Below are 26,936 nucleotides of genomic sequence, written 5' to 3' on the forward strand. Positions count from 1 at the left end.
AGAGCACAGGTACGGAGCCAGCAAGAGGGCAGCTGCCATCATATCCCTCACTGGCACAGAGAGGCAAGAGATCAAGGAGTCAGCAAGATCTGATCCTCAATGCAAGGGCACCAGTTGGCATCCAGTGGCCCTTACTGACTGCTATCTGTTCTCTTTTCCTGTGCAGACCTCTAATCATCCGCATATCCCTCGCCTTGATCCTGAGCACTGAGTGGCCAGAAGTGCACAGCAACTTCCCCACAATCTGAAAGTAATCTGATGGTGCAATGTAGCATCTGTCAGGTGAGCTTTGTCCTCTAGAAGAGCAGCCAGCCAGCTTCAAAAGCAAAAAGAAAAAATCCTCCTTCATTACAGGAGAAAGGGCCAGGTGTGGCAGCAGCTGGAATTTCAGCCATCAGAGACAGCGTCTTGGCATTACGCAGTCATTCCCCTGCTTTTAGATTCCCTTTGACAATTGCTTGTTGCTGCCTGTTGCGGCTTTGATCCAATGCCATCATCTGAGCAGAGTCAGAAATGAAAGACAGTTGTGGGGGTAGGATGTAGCAAGAGGCGTTTCCTTTCCCCACTAAAAATTTCCTCGCCTCAAAACCCAACCAGTCCTTTTCAAAGCCCAGAACATGTTTCCAGGTGAAGACATTATCCCCTTCCTCTCTGAGGGATGAGAATGGCTGCCCCAGGGTCAGAGAACAGCGAAGGTCGTAAATACGAAAACATACCATGACCAACAGCTACAAGCATCAACCCAGGACTTATCTGGCCTGGAACTAAGAAGATCAGTACACAAAAGGTTATTTAAGCTTTAAATCCTTTTGTAGCATGTTCCAGCTCTCAGCTGTGGGGAAAAGACCACCTACCCCAAGGGAAGAGAATGTCACAGGAGCTGCTGCAGTATTACTTACCCACGCCCATGTACACAAAACCCAGCTAACTAAACTAACTTTTAGGTCTTGGAAAACACTGGAAAAAATCAAGGTGATGCTAATGAACCTTGTAGTTTTAAAGAACATGTCTTAAGCATCAGACTCTCCCCTGCCCCATTTTTTGAGGGAGAAATTGTTCTGTTTCTGTTCTCAGAGACATGTCTTTACCATGTTCAGCCTCTGCGGATCAGACTCCGGTCCTTCTTGGCCACAAGAATAGGGTAATCAGCTAACTTGGAGGGCCTGGGTAGAGTCTGACTCTCTGCCAGACATTATCAGAACACAGCTAGCACAGAAGCAGCTTTTCAATTCTGAGTTTGTGTTTCCCTGCCACACTCCCACTTCTGGAGTGTCAGCATGGAGACAACATACACAAATCCCAAAGCAAGAAATTGGTATTTCCTGATGAGACTGCTGGGGGCCCTAAAAATGAGTCTAGAGCTTTGCTTTTTGTCTAGGAATAAGAACAGTTTATGGAGAAGTCAAGAGCTGCAAAGACAGCTCTGTACTCCCTCACCATGAACGATCTCATCGAGCTTCCCAAGAGGCTATGTGCTAGTTTCCCCGGCCGCGCTCCCCACACCACCTTTGCCTGGCACACGCTGACGAGACTCCCAGGCCATGCACGGCTCCCCGCAGAGGAAGAGCCCCAGTGGCGCAGCGCATTCCAGCTGTGACAGGTGAAGAGGGAAGAATAAGTTTGACACTCCAGCCATTGCAACAGAGGCCCAGTGAACTAGATTGCCTTGGCTTTTTTATTTGCCTGTCACTCAGGCTTTGACGTTATTGAAAGATCAAACTCCGTAGTGCCTGTTCATTACCTTAATCCTATTTTCTACACAGCTTTATTATCTCTTCAGGCTTCCTCAGGAAAGGCTGCCAGAGAGGCAACCCTCTCCCCCCTGCCCCAGCCCGTCTTCCTCACTCCTGTCGGATGCCTCTATTCAAGAGAGACCAGGAGGAACGACGGGCAGGGGTATCACAGTCTGCATCCTTCTGGGGTACTCCAAAGGTTCCATCGGGTCACTAAGAAATACGCACTGCAGCTGAACGCACTTGGGCTGTCTTTCCCTCCCTAGTTTATCCTTTGCAGGATGTGTCCTTTGCCAAGTCTTTAATTTTATTACTTCAGAGAAAAAGAAACAAACTGTTTTATGTTTGTATTTGATGCAATTGACTCAGGTGGACAAACTAAACTACATGTTGGAGGACAACTGTCCTCAGATCAGCCCTGCATCCCCACCAATCCCCCTCTACCTCCTTTCCCCAAATGCAGCTCTGCTGACACTCCTCAAGCCCCTTCTGTCATTGCCCCCTGCACATTCCCCCCCCCCCCCCCAAAACTTACCAGCTCACCTCACGCCTGATAGCACTCCCTTGATAAACTGCTCTGTGCCACTCCTACCCAGAGCATACCAGTCTTGGAAAGCTGAGCTGCTGTTCAATAATCCTGTCAAATATTTGCTATCTGTCCATCACTACAGAAAAACCCCCAGGCTGAGAGTCTCAAATTTGTCAGCAGTTGAGTCTCATGTCAGGATTTGAGCCCAACATTTCCCCAGTTACTAAGGTCAGCACCTTCACCAAACAGAAACTACTCAGTGGCCTCAAATCAGAGGCCACAACAATTAACCTCCAACGCTTATTAAGAGCGAAGGAAGACAACAGGCCTAAGTCATTTCATTAGATAACCTCTTGCCACCTCTCACCTCTCTGAGCTACAAGAAACACCAGCCAGGACAAGATGACTGTAGAGCCTGTGTTCACCTTCGGTTCTCATCACTGCAGACCAGTGGGAGAACGGGAGGACGCAGGTCACCCTCTGCTCTCTTATGGCTCTACTTAAAGTACAGACTGAGAGAGAGGAAAAGGAGGGTGTAATAGGTATTTTCTGACTGAACATGGCTAATGAAAAGAAACCAGATACAAACACAAACATCTTCATCAGGCATTAAGGATGGCTGTGTGCCATTAATTAGGAAAGCTGGGAAGAAACAGCGCTGAGGAAAAGAGACTATATATCCATGGAGGCTTCCTGACAATGGTGATGAGTATAGCTGTGAAACTAGACAGAAGAAAAGCTACTCCTGTGCCAGGGGTTTCTCAGTGAGCCTAAACAAAGCACATGGTAACAGCCAGCCACTTCCATCTTCCATCTGGAGTAATCCATAGGGCAGCAACAAAGCTGCCAAGCTGAGTCAGGCTCATCTGAGAAAAAAAATATCCCATTCCAGAGGCTATGGTTAGCCTCAAATTCACAATTTTCCCAGACTCACTTCCTCACCCTCCAGTCATCATCATTTCTACTGCTCTCCAGAACCGTCCTGTTTCCTCTCTTAGGCTTCATGATCAAGATGACCCATTCCAAGCAGAGCTGCTCTCTGCTGTACCAAAACCTTCCCCTCCCCACAGCTTTCCACACCAAGTGGGTTTTCCCTTCAGATTTCCTTAACTATCCTTTGCCCACATGAACTAAAGGAATGATCCCATGCCATCTCCAGCATTGCATTTCTCACGGTTATTCACTTCTCTCAAATCAAGTCACTCCTCATAACCTGGAAGTTCACTTACCTCTCAAAGTCCCAGATTCTCAAAGGGGAGGTGTGTCCACAGCAGGCTGTCCCAGTCACAAATGAGCTGTAAACAAAACAAAATAATAAAAAAAAAACAATTTACAAATCCTCAAATCCTTGTGCTCTGAAGACAGCAGCAAAGGGACAGGGGCTTCCGAGCAGCCTCAGTAGCTGGCCTGAACTTCCCAGATGCAGCAGGCCATGACTGCAGAGCATCGGCAGGAGACACAGATATATCCGCGTGTGTGGAGGGAAAGCCTAGAACAGGAACAGCTGCACCTTCAGTGACACTTTCAGAACAGCTAGCACAGTACTCAAGTCATTCCATATACTGTCAGTGAAACCCTAAGCTGCTGAGAGACCCCATGGAAAACTTGCTGTTAACCTTCTGCTTCATGGTTTGCTTCTGCGTGCTGGCAAATTCCCAGCACGACCATGAACTGGCTGCAGCATCATAGGCCTAACAAATAACAGAATGATGCAAATTGGAAGGAACCTCTAGAGGTCTCCAGTCCAACCTGCTCACAGCAGGGCCAATTTTAAAGTTGGATCAATTTGCCCTGCCCAGTGCTTAAGCTCTCTCTACTAGAGATGCCACAGCATAACTCTCTTGCAACAATATTTGGCTCAGTTCACACTTTCCAACAGGGTCCATTCCAAAATCCTCTTTGGCAATATTGTGTCCTTGCTGTATGTGCTGGCTCCAGAAGTCATCCGACATCCGCTGGCCTTAAACTAGTCGATAAGACATGAACTAATCCTTAAACTCAAGCAGCCTAAGCACTTGGGTGCTGCGGCTCTCCACACCACATTGCTTGCATTGTGCCAGCTTCCTGTCCTTGGTCCAAACAAGAGAAACCAATCCACACAAAGATTTTCCAAGCAAGCTAAAAATGACCTCTCACAAAGCAACATTTATTGCAGCTACTGAAAATAAAATGCCAAAACTATATTTAAAATCATTGCAACAAGGATAGCATGAATGCAGGAAACAGTCACTACTTTAAATACAGGCTGGATCTATGCTTTGCCTAAACATCTTTCGCAGCATGACATAGGGACTGGCAGCTGAAAGAAGAAAGCAAAATAAGTAAACATGCTTTGTCCATAAAAATAGCATTTTTTAAACATCCCTTTGACCCTCTACAACATTCTTCTTTTGGCGGTCAGAAGGTGTCTCCAAGGCTTTAATGCACAAGGAATGGGTTCTTGTAATCTCCTCAACTTCTGTGAGAAGCACTACTGCTGGTGTTACAAACAAGGTACTCCAGCAGTGAAGGTGTGAACATACACTCAACTTGACCAAAGCCAGAGAAGAGCCTTGGAAAAGCAGGGCCAGAACTCAAGACTCTTTCTAGTCCTATCTCCATATTTTAGCTCAGCAATGGTTTTCCCCAAATCATAAGGTTGAAGCAACACTGCCAAGTATACTAAGCAGAAGAGGCAGGCAGCTACCATCAAACTATCTCAAAGAGCTACAAGAGCCAAGGAAGGGCCACAGCTACTGAAGGCTCTTTTTTTTTTCCTGGTTATAGCCCTCCTCCCCAAGCACACACACACCTGGAGGTGTCCACACAGGTACCATGACCCTTAGCTGCCAGTTAGGGATGGACTGGGCCTGCAGCACCTAACCAAAGCTATTTCAGAGTCCCTCCAACCAGGCTGCTTTACGTGCAAAATCCTAGGCTCACTGATAGAGCATGTGCAATAGGCTCAATATACCTGCAGCACAGGGCTCCCTGCACATATGCTTTAAGAGTGCGCACAGGCACCCTTCCCCATGGGTACCCTTCCCCAAGTGCCTGACCAAAACCTGAGAGTCCAAGGAAAAGCCTCTTTAAAAGCTGATTCCCATTTCTGTGCAACAGCCACAAGGGCCAGTTAAGAAAGCGTGCAGCGTTTTGCATTTAGACACAGGGTTTCTGCTTAATACCTGCCTTCCCTCTACCACAGTGCAGGACAGGGGAGCACTTCCTGCTTGCCATCCTCTCCCATCTCAGGGCAGAGAGGCAAAAAGGACTCACTCTGACAGCTCACCAGTCAAACTTCATGTCTGCAAAGCAGCACTTTGGTCAGGGAATCCCTCAGCTACAAAGCTAGGTGTGGAGTTCTGTCCCTCCCTCTGCAAACATAATCCATTAATAACTACTAAAGCCAATTACTGTGGTTAGAAACATAATAGCAGCCAGGGAGTCAGTCAAGCAGGCAATTGGGTGCTTAAGATTTTTCTTTTGGGGGACAAGCTGACTCTGTCCCAGCAGAGAACGCCCCCACATGGGAGACGGGCTCCTTTGTGCAGAAGGTATGCAGCAAGGCTTTGATGGTTGCCACAGGTCTAAATTAGCATGGAGGCACACCAACAGGGAGAAAAAGGTGGGAGGAACAGCAAGTTCTAATCTCTGCTCATGCTGTCAGTTCTGGACTTCAGCTTTTCCCCCCTCAGTCCTCATCCCCCACCTCTCCAAAAACTAGAGCGTTAGATGAAGAGAGCGCTCTCTGGCATCACATACAGGCCTCAGGGCTACAAACAAGTCTCTTCTGGGTAAAGCTGACTCTGTTCAGTCAACAGGAATTTTGTCTCATACTTTAGCAGGATCAGGTTTGCAGGCCTTATCTTTAACTGGCTGGAGCCCATTAGCAAGCAAAGAGAAAGACTTCTCCCAGAAGAACGGAGCACCTTCACTGCTGGGATTAGAGAGCAGGGTCCACAAGCAACACACAAGGAAGCAGTGCCTGCGAGAGACTGCCAAAGCCTGAGGGTGAACAGAACTTGAAGGCTGGATTCCCTGGGGGATAATGCAGGGCCCCTCACCTCAAGCCTGGTGTGCAGACAGACAGCTCCAGCCCTCGGGCCTCTCATGACTGGGCATCTTGCTGAAGTGCCAGTTTCACTCCAAGCAAAAAAGCTCCACATCAGCTTTGACAAGTGTGAGACAACATGCACATTGGAGCTAAGCATGTGAAGCTTAGCTCCAAAATATCTTCCAGAGGTACACGCGCAGGACAGCATTAAGACTTACCTGCTCTCTAGCTTAGTAAGCGTTACTTATTTTGCCTACCAATGCTTTTAAGAGTCACAGAGACTGAGGACAGACTAGATTGGGAAGAGGAAAGCACAAGATGCCCTACGTAAGTTAGCACAGGTATGTCTCATCTCTTTGAAGTACATACGATACTACTGATATACACAGACACCAACTGGATGGATCCAAGGGGTATATAAAAACTGCTATATTAAGTCCAAGCTTCAGATGGGCTTGGACATGCAGAACTTCTTTCCCCACTAAGCCTTCCCCTGCCCTGTGAGAGTTGCTGGGCACCATGACTATGAGCTCCTTCCGAGAGGCTCCTCTAAATGGAAGATAAGCACCATTGCAGTGTTACTACAGCTGGGTATGTCATCTTGACAGGGATTCCCCGGGAGGTAAGAGCAACAAGTGAGCCAATGTAGTATTTCTACTTCTGCTGTGCCAGGAAAGCTGGGACTTTGCAGAGCACTTGGACGCACATATTTCATGCTCAGTCTGCTTTTGCTGCCTACAGTAAGGCATTTTCCAACTCATCTGAGATTCTGACATTCTTCCTCCCATTTGAAACTCTCTACTGGCAGGGAAGGAAAGGCCTTCTCCATGCCACAGAAAAGGAATCCCATTAGAGATCATCCTCCTTAACAGGAGCTGAGCCAGGGGATATGAGAGAAAGCGCATATTTTGGCAGCGCTGTTGGAAGAAACACAAGAACTTCTCTCCATCTGACTGACTTGTCGCCATTACAGATCCCATGGCATTTCTGGCAACAGCAGCAGTGTACTGGCTGCAGTCCAGCAGGGATGATCCCATCCCTGCTCTCAAAATACCGACTGCCCAGTTTCACCCCACCTGTAGCATCCCTCTTTATGCCATCCTGGACAGAACACTGCCAGATATGGCCGAAACAGCTAGGAAGAGATTGCCGCACACCAGATGCTGTTTGTCACGAGGCTTGAAAATAGTCTCAACTCCAGAGATGCAAATCCTGCTGAACAATACATACCCTCCTCGCTGTCCACCCAGCCTTCAGGGCAAGCCCTGGCTTAGCTGGTGATTCTGGCTATGCAAAGCCATTGAAGGGACCTGGGTGAAACAGGCCCTTTCTAACCTCTTCTCTCTAAACTTTCACCATGCCCCAGGCTTATGCCCTTCCTCTGTACTGTAAACAGATTGCTTCCCAAGTCCTGTTCCGCTCTTTGGGGATTTCTAATCCAGAATCTGTATGACACGTGCAAGAGCCTGTTCCTTCCTCCCTCACATGCACCCCCACCCCCTGGAATTGGACATCGTTGTTCCATTTTGGAGACTATTATATACAGAGACTCATCGGACCGGGAAACAAAGAAGTTATTACTTGACAGAGCCCTGCAGCTGGGAATGTGGAAGGCAGGGGGAGAGGAGGGGGAGCACCAAGGGAGAGAGGACGGAGGGGGCTGTAGTAGCATTATGAAAGCAATCAGCAGAAAAGATAGCGCGAAGATGGGAAACTTTTTTTTTTCTTTTTTAAGAAGTCTTAAGCGGGGTAAGAAAAGAAGGAGAAAAGGAAGCAAGTCCAAAAGGAAGAGTGGAGAAGAAGAGGAGAGAAGGTAGTTGATGCTGGCAGTGCCGCGGGTTAAGCACACGGGTCTGTGGGTTTGTGTAGCCTTTGATTCAGCACTGACACGCTTTGGCAAGGGAGGCCACCAGAGCTGTCAAATCCTTCACCAACGTGCCCATCAATTGTATTCAGGTCTCCTCGACCCGCACTGGCATTTTAATTACTGTTGGGTAAACTAATTTGTACAAATGAAGGCAACTCTGCCTAATAGAATATGCAAGCTCTCTGACCTCTGACAGGCAATGACACAAGATACAAAGGAGGCAGAGGAAAGCTTTTTATCAGAGCCTTATTACTCTCTATTACTCCAATTAGTTAAGCTCCAGTGCTCCTAATTGGGGGAAAAAATTGCAATTAAATCAATTTTTGATGGGCTGAAAGTGGGTTACCGAACCGCCCTGCCTGTGAAACACTGATATTATAGCAGCAAAGGTCAAAGTCTTTGTCGGCACCTGTGGGGCCCCCACCTCCCCTCTCTAAGCCCCTCTGTGCCCCCCCAACACACACACGCAGCCCACTAAGGCGAATCATTAGAACATGTCATGTCTTATCGTGGCCGCCACCATCCTGCTAACCTCATCAGTTGACATCATTATGGAAGGCAACTCCTCCAGCTTGAATACAGTGCTAAGGTCACACAAACTTGATGGAGCCCCTGCTGAAGAGCCCAGGAGGCTGGGGAGCAGATGCAACAGTAACAACATTGTGAAGGGGAGGGGCGGGGGGGGGTAGAAAACTCAGTGCCGTGAGTTTCAGCACCTCCAGCATGAAGCTTCTCCAACAGTCCAGATACATACAAAGGGAGAGAGACAGAGATAGCGTGTGGAAGCAGGTGCTCCTTCCTCAGTGGCAAGTCACTTGTGAAGGGAGAAGAAAAAAAAAAAAAAAGGGGGGGGGGGCAGGGGGGATAGAAAAAAAGACAAAACATCATCACCTCAGCATTTCCTTCTCCAGAAAGGAGTGGGCACTACTGACATAAAAAAAAAAGGCCCCACACGCCTTTGACTCTGGCAGTGCTGGACAAAACCAGGATCAGGTGGGCAGGTAGGACTAGTGCTTTCCCTTCACATCCCTGGAGGGCACGCTGCTCCAGACTGATTACTTTAGCCCCACTTTGCGCCTCTTGCGGGAAGACTAGAGTACTGAATCAAGCACTTTCAGTATCTCAGAAATAAAACAAGGCAGCTGGGTTATACAGTGCCAGCTCAGTAACCGCAAACTAAAGAAATACATAGGCATGTGCCAGCTGGACTACACACACCACATGCACGAGCGCATTCGGTGGATCTGCTTATGAAAACCAAGTTCCAAGCATTTAGTCTTGATCCTTCAGGGAAACCAGGGCTGAGACCAACCACATGAACTGGGGTCTAATCCATGTTTTGAGCAACAGCAACCTCAGGCAGTTCCGCTTTTGCAGGGTCACCATTCAGGTAGAGAATCAACCTACAGTTCAGCGTATGTTCAGAGGGCACAACACCTGTGTTTGAAACCTCAAAGTTTACCCTTACTGTTTTAAGGCCACAGTCCTCTTCTCCAAAGCCACTAACAGACAACATCCTAACTAAAGAGAAACTGCGCTCTACGAGCAAACAGCAGGCCACCCAGAACCAGGGTACAAAACTGGAAGACAAAGCAAGTCGGTGGGATCTGTCTGGTGACAGCATCCACAGGAAACTGGACAGTCACCAGTGCTGATCATGCTCTCTCCTCTACAAACAAAACCTTGCCAAGCTTCCCCCTGCCTTTTCCCCACTGTCTTCTAACACCACAGAGAACTCTTAAAATCCTGTGAAATAAAGCTATTGCCAAGCTAATGCAGGAAGCACTCATATGCACGGGAGAGACAGTACAGAACTACAAGATCTAAAATACTGATTAGATAACATTTTCTTAAGAGAGCATTCCTTTTAAAGGGGAAAGTGAAACTATTTGCAAGAAAATAAAGAAAAGAATTAGATCACTGTGGAACATCTAATATCACAAAGGCCAAAATATCCATGGAACCAGTAGTGGGGCTGCTCACCCACCCTGTAACTTCCTAGTTCTACAAAGTTCCTTTTGCAATGGGAAACAGGTTGAAATATATTTAAAAGAATGAAGGCAGGACAGATAGAATCAGGAAGAGTCCCTAAAGACACTAAAGATTGGCCAAATTAGACAGCCAGGTGTGATGGCCCCAAGAAGAGAGGGTATTTCCAGCCTCTTTTGTTACTGAAGGAAGTCACTGGAGGTCTCATTCTGTCCTCCCTGAAGCTGGGAAGAGTTTGCCATTGGGGAAGCACACGTCAAAAGGAACAGAGCAAGTGAAGTGACTAAAATCAGCTTCAGTTTGCCTCTCACTCTGAACTCAAGCCCAGCAAGGTCCCTTGCCCCAGCAGTCTTCCTTGTCAGCTCTCTGATGAAAGCCTTTTTGTCCTACTTCCAGAGAACCATCCGTGTCCAGACCAAGAAGATAGGCCTCTGGTCAGGAGCACCTGGAAGCCTATCAAAAGGAACATCAGCATGTAAGGCAGTCACACCATCAGCACATAAGGCAATCGCACCAAAAGTCTGGTCGCTGTAAATGGGCCAAAAATCATTACTTTGTAGAACAGTGAGTGCAGAAGTTAGGACTGGAAATGCTGTAGAGGCTGACGGCACATGAGGTAACTGTCCAAAACCTGAAATAACAAGGGCAAGTTGCATCCAGTTTACCACAGCCCTACGATATCCCTCTGGCTTTTGACTCCAGACTAAGTCTTTCCATATTCTTCAATCCTCAAGGGCTCTCCTGTCCTTTCAGTCCCCAGCCAAATGTACCATACTCCTCCCACACCCTGCCAAGCAACACTTCAGCTCTGGACCTTCAGAGTTTCATCTTCAGTGCAAGGAAAAGAGGACAAGGTGCATCAGACTCTGACCTACGCATTTTCTATTTGCATCATTGGCTGCTCTTCTAGGCTCAAGCATATCCGCATTGCGCTTTGTTAAGGCCTTGTTTCAAGAGCCTGCTAGTGGCTAGGCATTCTCCGGTCCCTGTACTATTCATCCAAACTCAGCATGAAAGAGAGCTTGGGTTCTCTTCCACGGTGCTCCGGAGCTGAGCTTACATCTGGGCCCAGCTGCTTACCTGCACGTAACATTGGTCTATATTTAGACTTGATAACAGGACTAAGCTCACTTGCGCAAGCAGAGACCCATTGCAACACAGCCTCATCTTTGTTCAGCAGTGAATAACATTGCAAAAGAGAACCCATAGCTGAAAACAAATGACCAGGCTTGTTCCACAGACTGGAGAGTGCTGCCACATTTGTTGCTGTGGCATACGCACGAGGCTGAAGCAAGCAACACGTCCCAAGGCATCAGCCAGCTCAGGGTTGAATTGCACTCCTGATACGCATCATAAATTGCACACAGAAAAGCTACAGAAGAGCTCTGCCCAGTCCCCATGGATGCTCTATCAGGGACTCAGCACAGAGAGAAAACAAAATGCAAGAAAACTGCATGAATGCCTCACCATTTACAACCACTGCCGCTCCAAAAGGAAATGACGTGCTCTCACAAGGAGCACCAGTGACACAGGCGCAGAGAGACAGACTAAGAACTCATGCTGCCTTGAGCCCCAGGTGAACAACTGGAAAGTGGTCCTCAGAAAGGAGGCATTTGCATTTTGTACCGAAGGGCGCTGCAGAGATGCTGAGTTGAAACAGAAGTCTCATGTTCGAGGCAGAACACCAGTGCATTTGAAAGCAGAAATGCTCGCGTCATTGCCTCCTGCTTCATTTACTGCACGTGTCAGGGTAGAGGGAAGTTCAGCTTCACCTCTCCAACCCCCCTACTTGGCCTACAGCTTCAGATCCTGCTCCAAACTTAGAGACTCATATATTGGAGGACAGAGTAAATGCTTTTTTTTTTTTTTTTTTTTTTTTTTTTTTTTTAAATCCTCAACGGCTCAATTCCCACCCTGGTAGAGAGGAATCACCTTTACTCTAACAAATAGATTAAAGACACCCAATAACCATACCTCCACCCTGCGTTCACTGCTTTGTTGCCTCACCCCCCGTTGTCTGCCCAAGTAATGGTGTATGCCTGCCTGCTGCCCATTACTTCAGAGTCCTGCAGCAGGCCTATTCTGGGAAAACAGGCAGCAGGATATAGAACACATGCCCCATTTGTTCTTCTATGAAGAAAACCTGAGCTCAATGATATTAAGACAGAGAATCCACACAAGAGAGACACGCACACAGAACTTTTTTTTCCACATGGCGGCATCCAACTGGAAAATACACTGTATTAGACACTAAAGAGTCTACTCACAGACAGCCCTGTGAACACCAGGACTGTTCTGTAGCTAAATACCACCTTCCTTTCCCAATACGCCACCTCACACATGGCTTTGGGGAAGAGGAAAACATCCAGAACATAACCACACTCCTATTACCTCTAAAAGTTGATTGGGAATCCTGGGTGGACCCTGTAGATATTCCTATACACATAGGATACTCAAAAAATGCTTTCTACAGTGCTGCTGTCATTCTTCAGTACGTCAAATAGAATTCTATTTGTGGCTGCACAAGTACTGCTATTGGGTTGATGTCATCCCTGCTCCTTTATTAAAAGGAAAGGCTAGAAAACCCATGCTTAACATTGTAAAATCCTTACTTTCATGGTATGTCCAGCACTGTCTCCCCTCCCTCCCTGACCTCTGCACTTGCCAGGCAGGGAATGGTTGTTCTGCACAGAGGGGTCTCTGCAAGGACTCTCTGCATCCCTAGCTCTCTCCAGTCCCTATTTAATCACCAACTGATGTTCATATTATCACAGGGAAAAAAAGAGACTCCTTAAGCAAAGGAGAAATGCCATTCAATGTGCAGCTCAGGCACTGGTCTGAACAACATGTACGAACATCATTAAGGGGACAGAAAGCCAGCACCACAACAATTTCTCCTACGCATGCTTACCAGGTCTTTTTTGAACAGAGCTCCCTTTGTAGGCATTCACTGGGGTTACATCTTGGAAGAATTGTAGAGAAACATAACACTGCTGAGAAACCACTTCTGAATCTAAATGCAGGACCATGTAAGAGAGACATTTCTCTGCTCCTATCACAGAAAGCCTCTTAAAAATATCTGGGGACTCCAGTGTGAACTGACCATCAGGTTGGTCCCCAGGACAAGTTGGTTGAACACTGCTACAGTAGAGTTAGTTCAGGTCCACAAGACAAGTTGGTAAACACTACTACGGTAGAGTTATTTCAGCTTTCACTCATCAGTAACTGGACCAAAACCTCAGAAGACATTTTTAATTCTCAGAAGCTATAACATTAGAATGGCAAAAAAAAAGTTTCTGCTAAGGTTATATTTGTGTTTTGAGGAGTTTGGGCTTGGGTGTTTTTCTTTTTCTTTTGAAAGTGCAGGGAAGACAGCCACAGATGATATCGGGATTGCTTTAATTATGCTATGCATTTCCCCATCCAACATCACTAGGACAATCTCAGTCCTCTGCAGTAACTTCATCCCACGCTCTCCTCTTGCTCTACAGAAGAGCTATTTAAACTCTTGCTACCTACAGACTGGCAGATACTCCTGTTAGGTGCCCACGGGACAGCAGGCTCTACCCCAGACTGCTGCACATGCCATCAGCAATACAGCACAAGGGCAGCGCAAGCTGACTTCATAAAATCTCCATCTTGAGCAAATACACTGGCTCCTTCCACCTAACTGAATAGGAGAATCAGGTGAAACTGCTGGCTGAGCAGAAGGAGAACACGGTTCCCTGGATGAGATGCATGCAAAGGTATTAGACACTGGACACCATCTGCTTGTGGAATAAGGCAGGGTACCTATAGATCTTCAAGTATCTTGGGCAGATCTCCAAAGGCACTCAATTCTCACCCATGTGCACACTCACCTCCAGCCTCCACACCCAGCACCTATCCCTGCCCTACTGGGCTCAACATCTTTATCCTTTCCCCTAGCCTTAATGGGTAGGGCACCTTGAGCCTGACCCTCACCCACCTCCCCAGATCCAGCAGCTCCCTCGAGCTCAGTGCTCTGGGCCCACACACAGCCTTACAAGAAGCTCTGAACTCCAGCCTTTGCTTTCTCAAAGCCTGCCCAGGTGTAAAGCTCCAGCGATTCCTTTTTCTTTGCCATTTTCCCTCCCTCCTCCCTCTCCCTCTGTCCCCACGAACATTTTCAGGCCACACAGTGAGCGGGAGGTTGGAGTACATGAGGACCACTGCAGCAGTTGTGTTGTTTCAGGCCCCCCCCACGCCCAAGACAATTTCTAAGAGCCATTTCTTACCTTCCCCTCCCCTCCGTGAAATGATTTCTGTTAATTGCCTGGTGGGAATCACTTATAGGTGGGGGAGATTCTCCCCCCACACACATACCCTGGCCCCTAATTGGCTTATTGAAGTTTTAACGGGGCTTTCACCTGGAGAAGCTGGTAATTATTCCCTTCATTCCCCTCTTGCTTGTACCTGTAGCTTCACACTTGGGGCCTGCCTGACTCCACGGGGGGGGCTTTGTTCCCTCTAACTACAGGCCCCACACAAATGGGCCCAGCAGCAGGAGAACGCAGCAAAGTGGTAATTTTCAGCCTGGCGTAATTAGCCAAGGTTCTTTCAGCCCAAACTGCTGAATGAGGAGGGGGCTGTCGGGGAGGGTGCGCCATGTGGGAACGGCAGGATGGGGGCCGCTCTCAACTGTGGACAAAGGCCTCGTGGGGGCTCCGATCTGGGGTGAGCAGGAGGAGGGGGCTGGAGCAGGATGGCCTGCTTGGCCAAGCGGGGGTGCATTCAGCAGCGGGACATGCTCTGAGGAGGTCAGCTCATGACATGCATCTTTTCCCTAGCCCTTAGAATAGAGCAGTGGAGGATGCCAAAAAAAAGGGGTAAAGGAGAAAACAGATCCAGGAATGCACAGCAGGAGCATGTAAAGAGGCAAGCTGCAAGCACAGATTCTAGAAAAGCTTGGTGTAACCTCCACTCCCAGAGCAGGATTTCTAGCAGCACCTTTGCACCGAGACTGGGAAAGGCACCAGGCTTGCAGAGGGGAAACACGATGTTGCAGGTCCTAGATAGGACAGCAAGAACTGTGCCAAGGACAGAGAAGGTCAGGGAAGACTCATTTACATCCTCCAACATCTGCCCCAGAAGCTAAGCAACAAGCAGAGCTAGGAGGACAGCAATGAAGGCTCCAAGTTCTCTCTCTGCTGAGCCATTTCCTGCTAGCAAAGCAAAACTGCTTTTCGTAGTGGAAAAGCAGCTCCGTTTTACTACAAGCTTTTGATTCTGCAAACCTATCAGGGAATAGCACTTGCCATGTGTGGGTTGGCCAAACCACTTGGTTCCCAGTGTATCACTCCTGTGCTGTGCCAGACTGCAGCATCAGTTGTCCCACAAACCAGAGACCTGCGTCTTGTGGTATCAGCAGAGGTGCTTGTGAGCCTTTAGGCTTTCTTTGAATTATCACAGTTCCCTTTGAGATAGAAAGCTTTGTTATAGTTGGTCAGCTCCAGGGCTGCGGGCAAGTTAAACTTGCTCAGCTGATTTGGCAATCATAGCTCCAATACAGTGGGATCTCCATTTTTCTAGGAGGCCCAAGCCTGATGAACTACAGTCTTTAAAATCTCATCTTGTATCCCTTATAAATGAAGCATCCTACTGGCAAGCAAGAATTGCCCCAGTTTGAAAACTTCTTCTGCAATGAAGAAGAGAATAAGGCAAGCAGCCTCTAAGTCAAAAGGAACCTTCTGCTTTCATCAGAGCACCAATTAAATAGGTGTGCCAAGCAAGCCGTAGGAGATGATGTAATTACAACATTCCTGCCAGCAAGAAAAGGAGATTCATACAGACTCAATGCATAGCAAGGAAACAGGCAGCACAACCCCCTCAGGCTTGGATTTGTAGTTTCTGGGCCACCTAAAAGAGATATATAACTGTGACCCAACCCCCATGGCAGGTTGTTTGCAAACTGGAGAAATTACATGATTCTACCCCACAATACTCTAGTTTCTCTTCAGATCATGTAAATCTTTCATCTTTTATTGAAGATTCTCACAGAGAGCAACATTTCTGAATATCAACCTAACTTTGTGGGGTCTCACCCAAGCTGCTTTAAGTACTCGTTACAGGGATGAATTCAGCTAGACACTGTGCGCCCTCAGCTCATCTATACTCAAGACTTCTTCCCTAAAAACAACCTTTGGTGCTTTTGAACAAAATACATTCGACATGAAATCAGTGCCAGCATCTGAGAACCAGAAATCAAGAATAAACAGGCTCAAACTGACCAGGCCAGTTTGGAGGCTAAGCAAAGTATGGCAAACAATCCCTGCACTAGTGCAAAAAGATATGCAATGTTGCCTACTCTCATTCTATATCACGGACCCTACAGTATCAGAGACTTTCTTCTCAAAACGCTCCCTGGGGTAGGAGCAAGGGGAGATATAAAGTTGAATTAAGTAAAGGTTTCACTTCTCATTAGTTTGGAGAAAAGTCTGAATATATGCCTATGTGTAGCAAATGCTTAAAGAACCATAATACAAAAGAAGAAAACCTCTCCTATTTTAAAGGCACCTCCTTTCTCTTTTTTTAAGCTTCAGGATTGTCATTGCTGATTGCAATATATTTTCAGATGTGGTGATTGGCAGAGTTTCCAGTAACAAGTATTCTTAACCAAAAAAAAAAAAAAAAACCCACGCATCTATAATGAGAGCTTATCTAAACTTTTCCATTAGAACATATGAGAGAAAATGACTTTTCAATAAGACAGCAATCCCTGCACACTGGTGAGGTCAGGGGGAGGGGAGAATCCTTTCAGGTTTGCCAGAACAACTAAAACCCAAGAATGTTTCAGCTTAAAAGTAGAAGCAGGAGGGAATTGGTTTTCCTGGTACCACAAGCCATGACTTATTTTTGTCTTATTCCTTTTCTCACACACATGCACGTACACCAAATTCAAACTTCCCAAATTAGGAGAATTTTGAAAAAAAGTGATCAGGATGGTGAGGAAGACCTTGCGACCAACTCCTAGTTTCATCACCTTCCCAGTGACCTTCCCACAAAGGCAGCAATTTTTACTCCACACAACAATGCAGAAGCAGGAGCTGCACTTGAGTTCAAGTTTTCCAGGGTGGGGGGGAGAAACAATCACTTAAAAATAGTGCTTGACTTTCCTCCTCTGCTCTACAATATTCAAACAATTTCCTAATGAAATCTCAATTTCCTAATGAAATCTAAATGAGTTATTCTTATCCAGTGGGGTGGGGGGGAAATAATGCTCAGAGGATTTTAAGAAGCCAAAGACCAGGAAAGGCGATAGGGGAGAAGGGTGCATATATACACCACACGCCGCACACAGAGCGATCCAGGACAGTGAGGCATGCAGACACAGGTGCTCTTGTGGAGGAGGCAAGCAAAGCCTCATCTGCGTTTAACTCAGCCATGAAATGACTGCTAGGGCTCTCCTGCTCTGATCATTCCGGCCCCGACACGGACATGCTCGCAACAACTTCAGCTCACTTACCCTTAAAGCTTCCTGCTCCCTGCTCTCTGCAAAGTGATTTGCTTTGGGGTTTTCATGCTAAGAGCATTTGAAACACGTTAACCATTTGTCCCTAAGCAACGAAAATCCAGAATGAAGCCTCTACACTCCATCTGGAGAATTAGGGCATGCTTGGCTGCAAGCAAGGACCAGAGTGAGAAATAAAACCTGCCAGTCAGGCCAGAAAGGACAGTCCCAGCCCTGCATGCAGAGAGAAACAGACAAGATTTCATTAAACAACTGATCAGACAACGCACATCTAAGGCACAAGGATGCTTAGTGGGGACCACTTCCCACACAGCTCCTGAACTACCCAAAAACCCACCGAGCAAGTTTTGCAGCAGCCAGAGGTCAAACCATCCTGACATCGTTATAAGACGAGACATAGGGTCACAACACAAGTAGCAATACTTCTTCAGTACTTCTTCAATATCAATATCTGTAGTCACAGGCTTGCCAGCAAGGCAGGCCAAGAACTAGTGAATTCAAATTACAATTGAGTTTAGCCAATGAAGATATGAAAAGGATTAGACAAAACAGGGGCGAGGCACTAGAGACAGGGAAAGGATGAGGCAGGAAGACAAGGAACAAATTATTATGATGATGCATGTAAATGTATTGACAAATAAAAATGGCACAGAAAATGGAGCAGGAGGGAAAGGATCATGCTGGAGGGTAACTGGAAGAAGCCCCTTCAGGCACACATCTCTCCTGAGTCTGAAATGGAACACAGGAGTCCCTAAAACACACTGTCCTTTGATGTCAGGAAACACCACGACAGAGGGATATCAAGTATCCCACTGCCTCCTACCTTCAGTAGGTTGCTGTGTAGGTGAAGCAGGACAACTGCTATCGGTCAGTCCTCCAGCACTTCAAGGAACAGAAGTCTGGAAGTTTTAGATGCACAGGCAGCTTTGTGGGCCGGAGTGTGAAACCACAGTTTCCTCCTTTCCTTTCCACGTCCCCGCCCCATTCCCATGCGCTCTAAGATTTTAGGAAGTCTCATCCAAAAACACAGTATTCAAAGAACCATTTTTACTTGGCCAGTCAAGCACCCAAATGAAGAAATGCCAGAACCAAGTTTGCTCACACATCCTTCACTCAACAGAGCATTATTAAAATGTCAGTATTTCATTCTGCAGCCATGTGGAGTGTCCCAGTCAAAGCTGTCACAGGATCTTTACCATGTGCACTGCAAGGGCTCCAGTTCCATGACCGCGAGTTCAGGTTAGGTTGCGTCTCTGTGGACTGCAGTCACAGGCTGGACTGGGAGGAAATGGTGAGCTTACCACATCTAAGGGATATCTAAGGGATGTGCAAATGCAAACTCTAGCCAGGGAAACCCTAACCTCCTGAACATTATAAGCTGGAAAGGAACAACCAGGAAGAGACTTTTCTGTGCTTGTCCTGTTTCTTACCCTCCTCCCTAGATGCTCACTATTGACTACTGCTGGAGACCAAATGCTGGACTGACTAAGCATGGTCAGAATAACGTAAGAAATGCCCAGCTTGCTTGGGCCGTGGCCCCTCTGACCCACTGCTCTGTCTCCAGCAGTGGTAGCAACAGATGCTTTTTAGGGAGAGTGTGCAAGGCCAGCCACTTTCTCTGGTCTCTCTCTTCATACTGCCACAATATCCACAATTGCCACATTAAGGATTTTAGAGAGTATACTCCCACCTAGTCCTTCTACTAGTCATTATGGACCTGGTGTCCATGAATTTGCCAAATCCATTTTTAAACCGCTGATATCATCCACCTCCATAACCTCCTGGGGCAACAAGTTCTACAAGTTCACTACATGCTGTGTGAAGAAATACTGTCTTTTGTCCGTTTTAAACCCATCTCCCAGTAATTTCAGGTGTCCCTAGCAGGACACCTGCAGGATTTGGTTAATAGCACCTCCACACTCAAGCTTGTTCACCACTATCATATTTGCCATATTTCTTTCCAGGCCAGTTTTACGAGAATAGCCTAATGGAGGCAATCAAATGTCAGCGCATCAATAATTCTGCAGCGTGCCTGACTTGGGACCAAATATGGGGGAAGGCCACAAAAATAAGATACAAAATAATTACAGAGCCGTTTGTTTGGTACAGAGGAACATCCCACTGCTGTACCTTGTCTTCAGGTACACACACTACCTTGTTGACGCATTGCTCCTTTTGTCCTGGGACAAGTTAGACTGCATCGGTTGCTCCCAGAGCTTTGAGGATTCAACCACTGTCAGTCCCTCCTGGGCCAGCAGGGACCTGTATCACTGGCTTCACTGCAAGTGCTAGAAAGGTAATTCAGTTCTGAGCACCATCAGGGAGTCACAGACCAGAGTTCACGAAGCAGTGGACAGAGCCTTTACGCAGCGGGAACAGTACTGCTCACATGCGTTCAATACTACCAAAGTACCTGATATTTCTCACCAAGTACTAGCAGCATGAAGTCTTGGCTCTGCCAGGCTACAAACTTTTCTAAGTGGCCTGCATACAATTCATGTTCCCAGATTGCTTCGAGGGCCTCAGAAGACAGATACTGGGGAAACGTTATTGCTTTTCTAATTTCTGGAGCAGGCTCTCTAGCTTCTATCCACTATCTAAAGGGAGAAACTCCGGTGGAGAGATATATGGAGAAGGAAAACGTGCTCTAGGCCACATGCACTAAACCATACTCAGAATAAGACTGAAAATAAAAAGCAAGAAAAAAACCTGTTATATCAGGCAGTCCTGCTGCATCCCTATCCCTTATTAAATCTGCCTGGATGTGCAAAGCAGGTCACCACACAAAGCACAGGTGCAAAACACAACACAGCTGCACCAGGAGGGAAAGACCAAGCACAGCAAAAGTAGCAGTTGCTGCTCAGCCAGCTTAGTCTATAATTGCTTCCTCTGATCAGCTAATTTCTTAGTCTCCTTTTCTTCTTCTTTTTTTTTTTTTTTTTTGGGGGGGGGGGGGGGCACACAGATGACCACCAGATTTCTTTTTTTTCCCCTGAAGGAAACAAGCTGTTGGGTTCCAGTTTGCAATCCCCTATGCAGCCCCCACACTCATAAATCTCTGGGACTATCAATCACCTTGGTACAGATCTCTCTCCTCAAAGGAAATGGGCTCTCTCTATTAGCTGCCTGTGTCTACCAACCATAGCAGGGCCTCATTTCAAGTCCTCTTTGATGGACGGCTAGACTTAGAGGAACACGTACCTCAGTCTCAAAGGAGAGAGGGCAAGGATTTACTAATTAGACAGGGCAATGCGCATTAAAGGCTGGATTTAATACCTGGCCCCAAATTAGCACTCCATTTGTGAAGTGTCAAGATGCCTGCAAAGCAGTAGGAGTATATCCTAAATGCAGGCATGTGCAGAGATGGTGAATGCAGCATCATGAACCCACACCTCCTCCTTATAGCAAGAGGACTGCAATGGTTGTGCTTCCTGCAGGTGGGAGGGAAGGCAGGAAAGGGCTTATAGATCCTAGATAATGAATGGTGCAGGACACAGTGACAACACCACACAGAGAAGACGGACTTCCCAACCTGCCTTTCAGTCTGGCATGGTCTCACACAGCTCTGCAAGGAGACCAGAGGCAACAGGGCCAAGGAAGGGTCATAGCCACACACCTCTGTCCACATTTCCAGTGCCTGACTCCACTCCCAACAGAGATGCACGACACCACTTACCTGGGGAACGCTGAAGCTTAGCTGGGAGACTCTCTGGGATGCTACATCTTAAAAAACACCAGCACACCAGCCAGACTCACAATAGCATATGTTGAGAAGTAGACTTTCTCATTCTTCAGAGGAATCAGTCTCTCTTGAGGACTGCCTATCTTCTCTTAAGTCGTTTGTTCTGCTCTGAGCTCCGGCATCTCTGGTCCCTCAAAAGCAGGAGAGGGGTGGTGGCGACTGTTTTAAAAGCAGTCTGCTAAACTCATCAACAGCCAGACTGCTTTTGATGCCTTTGCTCATATTAAATAGCCTCGTGAGCACCTCTTGTGAGGCATTGAAATGGTTCTTCTCGCTGGGAATGGGATGGGACACATCATCCTGATTTGTGCCAGAACAAGGGAGAAGCCCATCTCTGAGTCATGTTTTCATTTGTTAATTGTGTTTTTTCAGGCCTGAAGGTATTCCTGTGGGCAGCACTATGCTCTGTGCCACAGGCAGAGGGAACAGAGGCCTCTCACATTTGTGCTCTAGAAATTCAAAGCATGTCCAAGGCAGATTTTTACTCCAATATTCCATTATCAGAAAGCTCCCAAAGCTGTCAAGCAGAGCATTAGCTAAAGGCCTAAGATATACCAGGCTGTGGCCAGAAGGTTTTGCTCCTGAGGACATTTCAGCGTGAAGCTTAAATACCTTCACCAAAGGGGATGCTAAATGCTCTCGGATTCCAAGCTGGTAAGTGTGACAAACACGTCCAGGCACGACAAACAGAATACTGTTTCGGAGAGCTTACTTCACCTTTTCCAGCTATTACTAAACCACTAGCTGGAGTATGCATGGGGACACGAGGAAGACGACTGGTCTATAAATGCAACTGTAGCTCAATAGCACTAAGCTTCCAGCTTGTCTGCTTCAGGCTTGACTCCTCCAGGTGCTTCAGCAAGAAGGTACACTAGAGTGAACATAAGCAGTACGGCTGAATCAAGTAAACACTTTTGTACTCGGGGCTGTGGGCAGAGAGTGCACAGCCACAGGACCTCTAGCCCTAAACACCAATGGCCTAACCTTGCTAACTTATATTTACAGGGACACAGTCTGCTTCCACAAGTACAAAGTACAACCTCTGTCAGGGTTTGACATGGGCATAAGCAAGACCCGGTCCTGCAAAAGCTCAGGTTTATAAGCTTTTGTACATAGACAGACATCGATTCATTGCTCAATGGGAACCTAAGAAGATGCCAAAAATCCAGCAGCAAGGTTAAGTCAGAGATTTACATCTATCGATTCTATAAATTCCATTCTATAAACTCATACCATCTGGAACCTCGCCCTGGGCATGCAGATGACAGACCGTGCCCAGGATAGGATGAAGGGCAGTGCTGCTGCAAACATCCCTCCCACTCCACAAGGAAACACTTTCTGTACAGGCAGGGCCTTTCCCCCAGCAGTTTCCTACAACCCACATTCCAATACTCACATAGTCCCTCCCCTGAGTTGGAACAGGACATTTTGTAGTTGTAGACTGGCAGAGCTATACACTGTGCCTGCCATACCTGAAGCACCTCTGCCTTTTTTCTTTTTTTTTTTTCTTTATTTCTCGTTTCCTCCCCTTCCCCTGCCTCCACTCCTTCCCCAGTGAGCTTTGACTGACAAATAATCCAATTCTTATTCGGAGCAAAGAAACTGTTAACTCCTACTCCTAATCCAGAGATCCTTCATAAATTATTTCTGCCACCCATTCATACATAAAAATATACATGTGTACAGAATCTTCTTGAATCCCTGTTTCTCAAGTTGGCACAAGCTACCTGGACCACAAAGGCCTAGCGGACCCATCAGACCTTTCCCATTGGAACTTAGCTATCACCCTCCCAGGGACATCACAAAACTCCTGTTGGACACAACAGCTCTAATCAGAGGCAGGATCAGACAGACATGTCTTGAACAAGTGCTTTGCACTTCACGGACTTGACATGCAGTTTAAGGCAGGCTTGAATTGATTCCAGTGATCTTAGTTATAAAATATATAACACTATGCTTTGGACAAACCAGTGCATTTGGGATGCAGACTGTAAATTTGGTTGGGCAAGGGCTAGCACTAGTAAGTTGCCACCACCTTTGGCTTCCTCCAGAATTTTGAGCTTTCTTTTGAGCTTTCAGCACTAGCACCCAACTTCATGTGCACACAGTCATCACTTGCTGCTCTTAAGAGACAGAGAGCTGGTGTTCTGCTATCATTCTTCTCCTCGTAGCAGCCGAAACTTTCCTCCAATATATTCAGTCTTTTTCCAGTTCTCTTCCAAACATATTTTTACTTTTAGAAGCAGTGGGGGCAGGAGGGAATCCCCTGAAGAGGCCCAGTGCTTCCCTCCTTGTAATGAAACCCTGTAATGGAATGCCCTGCACTCCAATTAGGAAGAAATGCTAATTTTCTCCAGTTGAGCACCCCCTCTAGATGTATCTAATTTGTTTCACTGCTTTCATCTCTCCCCTCCATCGCATTTTCATTTAAAGGTTATGATCTGTTTGTGCCCTTCATGCCGCGCCCTGACAAGACACCCCTATGAGAGGTTGCAGGGGCCACGTAGCCCTTCCTAACCCCCTTCCCAAACAAAAACTGAAGCTTTTTTCCCTCCACTGCCTCTTTAAGAAATGCAGAAAGATGAAGGGGAGGGGCAGGGAATTGGGTAGACAATAATTAAAAATAAAAACTAAGCCCTTTTGCCAGTAGGGTTGTTGGTTATGTTTTCAATAAAAAGTTAAAGATCCTTGCACCATGACAAACACCATTATGATCGCTGCCAGGCCACCTGGGATTTAAAAAAAAAAAAAAAAAAAAAAGAACTTCATAGAGCTTTATTATTGCTGCATTTAGGAACAGCTGCCATATAAGAACACCCTTTTGCAAAAGGCTTCAACATTTGTTTAGGTTCATGCTCCTTGCAGGGCTGGGGCATACATCCTCTCCTCAGTTGCCACACAGATACTCCGGTGAAAAAGGACAAGGCAAGCCAATTCAACTGAGGAGAAAGCCTCTGTAGAGCACTTCCCGCCCCACTCTGACGAGTTATGCCCTTTTCTGGGAGCTTGTGGTTTTGATATGCTCTTTTGGGAGAGCAGGGGCTTGAGTTGGATGGTAAGGGCCTTGGGATAGCTCTTTATAGCAGCTGTAACTTTGGCCTGCCCTGGTTCTGGCTGGGGACAGGCATGTAAATCCTCACAGGAGAGCCAATCTTGACTGCATTCTTGCCCAGAAGAGTTTTTTTTTTTTTTTTAAAAAAAACAAAGGCTATGTCCGCAGCACATGCAATACAGATATCCAGATTACCAGGCTGATACCACACCACCATGCCCTTAGAGAACATAAGGGCCTCTTCACCAAAAAAAAAAAACTAGCTTTCATCCTACCTCCACTTTCTCCCACAAGGCCTCTCCGCATCCTGTTTCTCAATCCCTTTCCCTTACTCACAGGCCTCAAGACCTAGGCTATGGCTGAAACAAAACATATCCAGAGCCAGCATTAACTGGGAAGCAAAGGGGCACTGTACTCTTAAATAAAACAGTGTCCGTGGAGCTGAACCCAGGGTCTCCCCCACGTGCACACACTGCTCCTAGGCTGAGCCATTCATAGCTTTTGTCCAGCTTCTGCCACTTTTGCATCAATTCTCTCCTTCAGTTCGTGGCAGCTAGAAAGGAAGTCCCTGATCTACGCTTTCTAGACACAGCTTTCACCCCACATCTGTTGCCAACACCCTACAAGCTGAAAGACCCCAGTCAGCTTCTTCGGGGGCAATGCAGCCGAGTGGACCCAGACCGACGTGGAGCAGGAACGCCCAGGTTCCAGCTGTGGCACAGCTTGGAACAACCTGTTCTCCTGGGAAAAGGAAAGGAGCAGATGAATATACTGCACAGGCTGAGGGCTGATCAGCCTGTTCCTGGACAATAAGACAGAGCTGGAAAAGTACTGCAAGAATGTTTTCTATTATTAATAGGCACTTTGCTAATTCTGCCCAAGATAGCCAGCTCCCTCTCAGTCATTTCCTGCTGTAGCCACTGAATCCCGTCACTCAGAGAGCTATATGCTCCATTACAAGCCCTTTCCTCTGTATATTTGCAATCTCTCCAAAGGCTTTTGCAGAAAGTTCTGATGGTTCCCCCTCTTGCCCCCCTCCACAGCCACAACTCCCTCGCAACTCAACTTTCTGGGACCACAGACAGGGAGTGGGTAGGAGGCACACAAAGATTTACTCTTTGGAGATACCACCCTTGCCCTTTCCTCCCCCCAGGCCCCCCCCCCCATCTGGTCCATGCGAACAAACCCCGAGTGGGAAACAGCGTTCAGAAGAGGCCTGCGTCTGGGCCAGCCGCCTTTCATCCAGGAGATGCCTCTTCCCGTTGGAAAATGCAAGCATTGTGTGAAAAAATTTTAATATATTCATGCACATTCCTATAGTTCGCAGGAGCGAGCGGGTCCCAGCACCCTCCCCTCCCTGCCTTCTAAATGATTTTCATAGGCAGCGATGCACTGGGAATGCCACCTGTTTTCTCGAATGCCCGCGAGTATGTAAATTGTGGGAATATGCGGGCCAAGCGCTGTGGTTTTATTGTGCTGCAGAAAAGATTTTACTAATTACTTGCCTAAACTCCAAAGCTGTACGCCTGGTTTTTTACAAAGCGGGAGAGCGAGGAAAGTGGGGGTAGGGGGAAGGGGGGGAAGGAGAGAGAGAAAGAGAGAGTAAAGGGAAAGACGGAGAAGGAGAGGGAGCGCAAGGGATGCATTTCAAAGTTTCTGTAGCAATTGGATGGGGGGGGGGGGGAGAGCTAGGCCCAATGTGAAATCATAGAGGTCAAAGGTGGGTCTCCCTCCCTTGTGAGAAAGTGGTGAATCAGGACGGTTTATCAAACGATCATTTTCTTTTGAAACTGGGAGGCAGCGGCTGGGACAATTCTGCAGATGTGCTTGATGAGTTTGGGACAAAAATGGGCCGCCTCCTCCCCCCCTCCCCCCTTTAAGGTCTCCCATCAGGGGTTGCTTCTCCCTCCACTGCTTCCAAGACCCTCCCCTCCCTTCTTCAGTGGTCAGCTGAGACCCCCACCCACTGCTCGCCTTTGTATTCCTGGCCTTTGGACATACTGACAGGGCCCTTTATGAGACCCCAATCAAGACCCCCATGTCACAGGTACCTAGTAGAGATACCAGACCCTTTTCAAATGAGGAACAACAAGGAAAATATGCTGGCCCATTGTCCCAGCACGGCACCAAGGGAGATGAAAGGGACAGGCTGCTCCCTCTCTGCAGACCGCCTGCCAATCAACCCCAGTTATTAAGGTCACGATGTGGAAATTCTTTTGACCTACACCTAATCAAAGATGCACCAGGGCCTTTTGAGACAACACGGGGGAAGGTGGGAGGGCAAGCATCCCCCTGGCCTCCCCACCCATAAATAGAGCAGAGCTTCGAAAGAGAATTTAGTAGGAGTTACCTCAACTAGTGCCCAAGCACACTTGCCCTCAGTACCGCTGGGGCAGCTGAGCTGGACTCCACATTGGCATCCAGGTTCCAGAGAGCTTAAATTAGAAGTTTTCCTCATGGAAAGTTACAGACTGAGCAACACCAGAAGCGCCTCAGAAGTCA

General features: G+C 47.2%; 1 protein-coding gene across 2 annotated transcripts in view; it reads right to left on the reverse strand.

Annotated features, from left to right (window-relative positions):
- Window positions 1–26,936, reverse strand: part of FBXW4 (F-box and WD repeat domain containing 4) — a 65,352-nt gene that overhangs the window by 12,593 nt on the left and 25,823 nt on the right. For both annotated transcript variants that reach the window (XM_068949838.1, XM_068949836.1), the window contains one exon: window positions 3,492–3,557. In XM_068949838.1, the coding sequence (XP_068805939.1) occupies window positions 3,492–3,557 (66 nt within the window). The remainder of the gene's footprint in view (window positions 1–3,491; window positions 3,558–26,936) is intronic.

The sequence above is a fragment of the Struthio camelus genome, chromosome 7 (assembly GCF_040807025.1).
Source record: "Struthio camelus isolate bStrCam1 chromosome 7, bStrCam1.hap1, whole genome shotgun sequence".
Classification (NCBI taxonomy): Eukaryota; Metazoa; Chordata; class Aves; order Struthioniformes; family Struthionidae; genus Struthio; species Struthio camelus.